The following is an 8,239-nucleotide window of genomic DNA, read 5'->3' as shown; positions in this document are numbered from 1 at the left end:
AAACCAATAGTGTCCAGTGTTTGCACACAGTGATTTTTCAGTGTAGTGTATGGTCTGAGTGTGTTTACCCTGGTGTTGTGTCTAATTTGCCCATTGTTCCATCGCCATCTGTGAATACTGTGATGGAGCCTATGATTTTAGAGGGGCTTACCTTCTCTGAGTGTTTGAAAGTAGAGGTAAACATGGTGGCGGGGTAGTGACAGTGACGTCAGTAAGAGAGGCATGAGGAGAGAAAGAGAGAGACTCACTATGCCGTCATGAACGTGGTGACATCATAACAACAGCACAACCCTTTCTGGTGCTCCGTCAGCCTGAAGAACCATTTCACAACACAAAAAAGACATTAAACATAACGAAGGCTCTCTTCTAATGGGAACTACGCCTTTAAAGCAACAGTAGGGCATATATTTACCTTAATATCACAGCTTTAAAATCATTGTGATGCTCCACTGAGCTGTAACAGAGCTTTTGCCTTTGCTACTCTGTGCTCGGCATGGCAGAAACCACACTATGTCACTCTGGAGGCGGGCAGGCATTAACTTATTTCAGTCTTTAACCGGCCAGTAAAAGGTATTCCGGGTCTAAGCTGGATTTTTATGTGGCAAAAATGAATGAATGAATGAATGGGAAAGGTGTTTTAAGGCAGAATGTTTATCTTTATGTCATTTTTAATGTGATCTCACATCTGTGAAATTCCTATTTACAGCAGGTATATCCTCATATGCACATTTCCTTCTAAGCGCACGCCATACACTTGAGCATCACGTAGACTGTGTAATTTTCCGATGCGTTGATATGGGGCCATTTCAAGCCTCGAGAGTTTTTCCCGCTGTTTGGTATGATATTAGGTTTTGGAAGTACCCCCCTTTCAGTGGTCCCTGATCAACCTGGGGTTGTTCTGAGATAATGAAGGTGTGTGTGATGCTGGAAGTTGATGACTGAATGGCTGATGTAGAGGGTTTAATAGAATTTTTTTTGAAAGATATTCGAATGGCTTCATTGTTGAAGGAATTAATTTCCATGCTCGTGTTTATTCACGCTAGACCTGTTTTATTGAAATATGAGTCGATAATAAAAGCGCACTGATTGTGGCATTAAAGTACAGGGGCTTTAGAGTCGGGGAGCTGCTCTCTGGAGACTGCTACAGTAACAGCAGGTGTTTCTGCTGAGAGCTACGCTGCCATAAAGAGGGCATCTCACCAGAGAGCGAGAGAGAGAATGTGTGTGTGGCAGAAATATCAGGAATACATAGGTTTAGGGACCAAAAGCGTGTGCTATGTTTAAGGATAAGAACTAAGTGTGGGGTTAAGGATTTAGGATAAGGGTTAGGGTTAGGGTTAAGCATTACATTTAAATCTAGGCTAGGAGTACGCATGGTAACGGTAGGTCTTCACAAAACGAACGGACGTCTGACCCCACAATGCATGAAAACAAACCTGCGAGTGTGTGTGTCTTTCTCTCACTCCCTCATTCATTTCACATCCGTCTGCTCTGTTCTCTACACTTCACTGAGCTTTACTGCCATGACATTTGAAAGAAAGCTGTGCTAAGATATGATTTGACCAAATTGCCCCCTTCGTTATAGAGTCATATCGAAAAGTTTGAACACCCCTGGAGAGGTCATATTTTTGGTCGATGTTCTCTGCGAGAATATGTGAATTACTTTGCAGAGAACACACTTGAATACAAGGTTTTACTGCTCATTTTAGACTGTGGCACAGAGGCACTGCAGGTGATGGCCCTACCACACAGCTGTAGGGACTTGGGCTCTTGGTCCTGTCCAGTGGTTATACAATGGTGGCAGCTTCACATGAGGTGACGGCTGGTTTAAAGGTGTTGTGTGAGGAGGAGACAGTCCTGGTGATCTGGGGTGGAATCAAACGCAATGAAATACCAGAATAAATGTCATCTACATTGTTAAATTCTGTACACCTAATGGCACCAAGGGGTACTCTCTATTAGACCAGGTTTAAAGATGCTGTATACGATTTCAATCCAATAAACTTTCTGTCAATTTCAGAGAATGTTTGCTACATCTCCAGGCCGTATTCTAGCTGTGAAAAAAGTCTGGTGCTCATACGCAGCCCCGGCTCTGTAAACACAACACTCTTTAAACCAATCAGCAACATGGGGCCTTCCTGATCATGCTCAGGACAGGGGAAGGGGAGGCATTATGGATGAGGATGTTGCTCTGTTCCTGCTCCCTAGGGAGGTAACACTGACTTGTTATTTGCTGTTTCAAAGAAAACTTTGGCTGTCTCTGTTTGATATGGTCCATAAATGTAATTCTCTAAGATCGTATACAGCACCTTTAATCCAGTGAAGTCCATTCAGCTTCATATCAATGACTTCTTAAAGAAAATGTGCCGACATGTGATGGGACTGATTTGACTCTCATTAGAAAAGTACAAAGCTGCTGAAGGACTGTAGATAAGATCAAAGTGTTCCTGGATTGACACTTTTTTGCATATTTCTTTTTTTTCTTTTTACTGTTTAATATTTTATTTATTAACCACTGCAATGAATTCTCCATTGAGAAAATGTTTGTATTGTACTCTCTGTGAGTCTCTAACACTCTTTAAATTGAACATAACACATTTATTAGACTCTGTAATGAATTATAAATGAAAAAAAAAACACTCTGTGTCTTTTTCTATCTTCTTCTCTCATATTGCCTGGTCAGTTCATATAAGCTCAGTGGTATTCTTAAGTGTGTGTCCAGATAAAGAGAGGTTAGGCACATTCCTTACAGTGGATACAGTGGAAAAACACACTGCTATTATACAACACATACAGTTAGTGATTTCTTATACGAGGCATTCGTGATAACTACGTATTTGTATTCTATTCTTTCTCTCACTCCTTCGTGCGGAGAATGTGTGGAGGCTGGTGTGTGGGGGGCAGGCAGGTTAAGAGACTGAGGGATTAGGGAGGAGAAAAGAAGAGAGAAGAGATGAAAGAGAAGAGCTTTCTCCAATGGATGACAAAAACATCAGCGCTGAGAGGATGAAGAGGGATGAGGAGACTGGGAGCTTACAACTCCATTAGCTCCTCGCCTGGTTCTACACACAGAGCTTTATGCAGCGCAATCGCTGCTTTCCATCAGCCAGTCTGTCAGCACGTCAAACACCGGGCACACAAACACCCAAACACCATTTACACAAACACCCAAACATCATTCACACAAACACCACTCACACAAACACCCAAATATCACTCACACAAACACCCAAACATCATTCACACAAACACCCAAACATCATTCACACAAACACCCAAATACCACTCACACAAACACCCAAATACCATTCACACAAACACCCAAATATCATTCACACAAACACCCAAATACCACTCACACAAACACCCAAACATCATTCACACAAACACCCAAACATCATTCACACAAACACCCAAACATCATTCACACAAACACCATTCACACAAACACCCAAACATCATTCACACAAACATCCAAACATCATTCACAGAAACACCCAAATACCACTCACACAAACACCCAAATATCATTCACACAAACACCCAAATATCATTCACACAAACACCCAAATACCACTCACACAAACACCCAAACATCATTCACACAAACACCCAAACATCATTCACACAAACACCCAAACATCATTCACACAAACACCCAAATACCACTCACACAAACACCCAAACATCATTCACACAAACATCCAAACATCATTCACACAAACACCCAAACATCATTCACACAAACACCCAAATACCACTCACACAAACATCCAAACATCATTCACACAAACATCCAAACATCATTCACACAAACATCCAAACATCATTCACACAAACACCCAAACATCATTCACACAAACACCCAAATACCACTCACACAAACACACAAACATCATTCACACAAACACCCAAATATCACTCACACAAACACCACTCACACAAAAACCCAAACACCAGTCACACAAACATCCAAACATCCAAACACCATTCACACAAACATAAAAACACCATTCACACAAACATCCAAACACCAATCACACATTCATCCAAACACCGGTCACACAAACACCCAAACACCACTCACACAAACACCCAAACACCACTCACACAAACATACAAACACCGATCACACAAACACCACTCACACAAACATTCAAACACCACTCACACAAACATACAAACACCAGTCACACAAACATACAAACACCATTCACACAAACATACAAACACCATTCACACAAACACCACTCACACAAACATACAAACACCATTCACACAAACACCACTCACACAAACATACAAACACCGGTCACACAAACACCACTCACACAAACATACAAACACCGATCACACAAACACCGATCACACAAACATACAAACACCACTCACACAAACATACAAACACCAGTCACACAAACATACAAACACCATTCACACAAACACCAGTCACACAAACATACAAACACCATTCACACAAACACCACTCACACAAACATACAAACACCATTCACACAAACACCACTCACACAAACATACAAACACCATTCACACAAACACCACTCACACAAACATACAAACACCGGTCACACAAACACCACTCACACAAACATACAAACACCACTCACACAAACATTCAAACACCATTCACACATACATCCAAACACCACTCACACAAAACCAGTCACACATACATCCAAACACCAATCACACAAACATATTGCATCATGCATTATATACACTTTTAATGTCCAGAAGTAGTCTATTTATATTAGGCCAATGAGTAATTACAGTTAAAGGTGCAGTAGATAATTTTAATAGGGTGTCTGTTTGTGTAATTGTAGGTTACTAACCTAGTTGCCCGAAGTTGTGCATTCCGAATTCAGACCAGTGCACGTGTAAATTAGTCAAGGTGAAATCTGGTGGCCGATCAGATGAACAACAACAACACAGAGATATTCAGAACTGAGTGTAGTTTTCCATTTGGTTTCTAATGCACAGAACAAACATGTGCTGATGCTTTTGATAAAATAATTGTTTATTATATATTTTACATATTATTTTAATGTTTATTTGCACCAGAAAATTAAATAAAATCACCTACTTTAGCTTTAACCTAGTCACGTTAACTTAAGTGTCTTAATGAGAATAATTGACTGTACTGGTATTATCTCAAACTGATCCTTCTTGGTTTTATCAGACCCAGCTGGACATACAGAGCTAGAATAAAAACTGTCTCGCTTCCCCTCATTTCTGTAACTCCCACTCTCTTTCTGACACACTCATCCTCACCCTTCCACACTTTCTGATCTCAGTATTCTCAAGTGTTCCAGTTTCAGACCGCAGCTTTAATAATGTACCACCACAGACAGATCAGCCTTGCATACTCTGCGGCTCAAAAATCTCACTCCGCACTTACTTGCTTCTGTACATCGTCGCTGTCAGATCAAAACCTTGCATCTCCATTGTTTTTAATTTTTCACAGAATTTTAAAAATGCCAGCTGACCTTTACGTTGTGTTAAAATTTCATGATGAATGGAGCAATAGAAATTCTGCACGATCACTTGAAAAAGTTAGGAAAGTTTTGTTTCGTTGTCCAGAATAGTTCTTTTTTCGGAAAATAAAGGGGGGTAAAAATACCCCCTGAGTGACAGGGTGAGTGTGTGATGTCCTGTGATGGACTGTGGTCCTTCATTGTTTCGAGTGGTTCCAGGTACCTCTGCGACCCTGAGCAGGTTGAAAGAGTTAAAGTAGATGAATGAGTGAATGTTTGTAAACTATGCCAACAGTTTCTGATCAATTAACCAGTCACTGATCTTCAGTTTGCAGCTGCTAATGGATTCGTAATATGCTGTGAATATGTACTGGTTGTTTCAGTTTTTCTTTTGAAGTAATAAACACATTTTTTATCCTTGAAAACTTGGTCGAATCTGCGGCAGAGTGCTCTGCTTTTGTGATCTTTGTAGGACAGGTATTCACAGTGATTAGTGAAAGTATGTGTTGTGTGGTGGCTAATGGATTTAGAAATGTTTAGGATTTCAGTCTTAATACATGTACTATTTCTGATCGATGATGGTTTTTTTTCCCTTTAAACCCACTAATATTGTTTATTGAGATTGGGTCTAGAGGAGCTGGTGTGCGCGCTAGTCCAGTAAAGCTCTTCAGACGACAGACCAAGAGTTGATCAATCAGAACGACGGGTTCTTTATGAGTCTTGGTTTCTTCCAAGGTTTCTTCCTCATGCGCTGAGGGAGCTTTTCCTGTCACTGTTGCCCCTGGCTTTATCATAGGAGGCTTGGACCCAGATCTTTGTAAAACTGCTTTGTGAAGAATTCTGTTGTGAAAAGCACTATATTAATAAAGTTTAATTGATTGATTTATTGGGCGGCACGGTGGCGCAGCAGGTATGTGTCGCAGTTACATAGCTCCAGGGGCTTGGAGGTTGTGGGTTTGATTCCCGCTCTGGGTGACTGTCTGTGAGGAGTGTGGTGTGTTCTCTCTGTGTCTGCATGGGTTTCCTCCGGGTGACTGTCTGTGAGGAGTGTGGTGTGTTCTCTCTGTGTCTGCGTTGGTGTCCTCCGGGTGACTGTCTGTGAGGAGTGTGGTGTGTTCTCTCTGTGTCTGTGTGGGTTTCCTCCGGGTGACTGTCTGTAAGGAGTGTGGTGTGTTCTCCCTGTGTCTGCATTGGTTTCCTCCGGGTGACTGTCTGTGAGGAGTGTGGTGTGTTCTCCCTGTGTCTGTGTGGGTTTCCTCCGGGTGACTGTCTGCGAGGAGTGTGGTGTGTTCTCTCTGTGTCTGCGTGGGTTTCCTCCGGGTGCTCCGGTTTTCCACACTCCAAAAACACACGCTGATAGGTGGATTGGAGACTCAAAAATGACCGTAGGTGTGACTGTGTGAGTGAATGTGTGTGTGTTTACCTGTGAAGGACTGGTACCCCCTCCAGGGTGTATTCCCACCTTGCGCCCAATGATTCCAGGTAGGCTCTGGACCCACCATGACCCTGAATTGGATAAGGGTTACAGATGGATGGATGATTGATTTATTGATTGATTTATAGCTGTGATGTAGTGACAGAGCGGCAAGTTACAGGTCATTCCAGAGCAGGCCACGTTTTGGTGACAGGTGGAAAGTCACTCAGCAAAATAACAATAAATGTGTAGTCATTTGAGAGTAAGCAATGTTTAGCTATGATTTAGTGACAGGTGGAAAGTGCCGTGGTGACAGAACAATGAGTGACAGGTAATTTGAGAGAAGGCCATCGTATACGCTATGTAGCAAGTAACAAAACTATGTAGTATCAAGCGACCACATTGAGATTTCTGTACTTTATACTAGGGCTGGTCGATACAGCCAAAATTTATATCACAATACAACGATCCCTTTTTCGCAGGGGACACATTCCAAGACCACCCACGAAAAACGAATTTCCGCGAAGTAGAGGAAAGATATTTTTTTATGTATTTAACAAGTATTTGGACTTTTAAAACCCTCCCTGTGCTATTAACAACCCACCCTTTACAGTCATTCTCTAATGTTTTTCAGCTGGAACTACATGTGATATCCTACCAGTTTCTTTAATAGAGTCATTCCTAAGCTGTGATTTAGCATCAGTAAATTTCACTCTGATGTGGACATGAACAACACATGTACTGTACGTACAAAATGCATGTTGTCTGCTACCAAGAGGATGCACAGGGTCTACTACATTATTCAAATTAATAACATATAGAATAATAAATGAACTAAATAGAAGAGGAAAAGGATCTGAAAACGAAATCATAAAGATTTGTGCACTCTTCTTTGCTGACAACGGGCTAATGATAGCAAAAAAAATCAGAAGAATTTTATGAAATTTTAATGGATTTAATGAAATTTTTTTTGGCTATTCATCTTTCACGGTTTTCCTAGATTTTCCCTCAATATCCGTGACATTGTGGCCATAAGCCCCCTTGAAAAAACCCGCGAAGTAGCGAGGGATTACTGTATGTGTCTTAGTCTCTGTTAAAATTCCGATATTGATAGGAATGAAAAAAAAAAATCCACCGAAACAATGAAAAAGACACAGAAAAATTGACAGGACATGACATCATCAACAAACCAAAACCTCTTGGCTTTGTCAGCATAAATGTTTATAAACTAACTTGTGCAATAGACTGACGTCAGCGTCTTGTAATGAACGTCAGTCATTGGCAGATGCTGTAAATGATTTATATTGAAATATTGAAAATGTGTTTAAAA

General features: G+C 41.0%; 1 protein-coding gene across 1 annotated transcript in view; it reads right to left on the bottom strand.

Annotated features, from left to right (window-relative positions):
• Positions 1–5,433, bottom strand: part of LOC136673744 (phospholipid-transporting ATPase ABCA1) — a 184,525-nt gene extending 179,092 nt beyond the window's left edge. The window contains 2 exon segments of the mRNA XM_066649438.1: positions 249–311; positions 5,420–5,433. Of these exon segments, the coding sequence (XP_066505535.1) occupies positions 249–311; positions 5,420–5,433 (77 nt within the window).
• Between the last annotated feature and the right edge of the window lie 2,806 nt (positions 5,434–8,239).

The sequence above is a fragment of the Hoplias malabaricus genome, chromosome 2 (assembly GCF_029633855.1).
Source record: "Hoplias malabaricus isolate fHopMal1 chromosome 2, fHopMal1.hap1, whole genome shotgun sequence".
Classification (NCBI taxonomy): Eukaryota; Metazoa; Chordata; class Actinopteri; order Characiformes; family Erythrinidae; genus Hoplias; species Hoplias malabaricus.
This window is presented reverse-complemented; position numbering and strand designations above follow the sequence as displayed.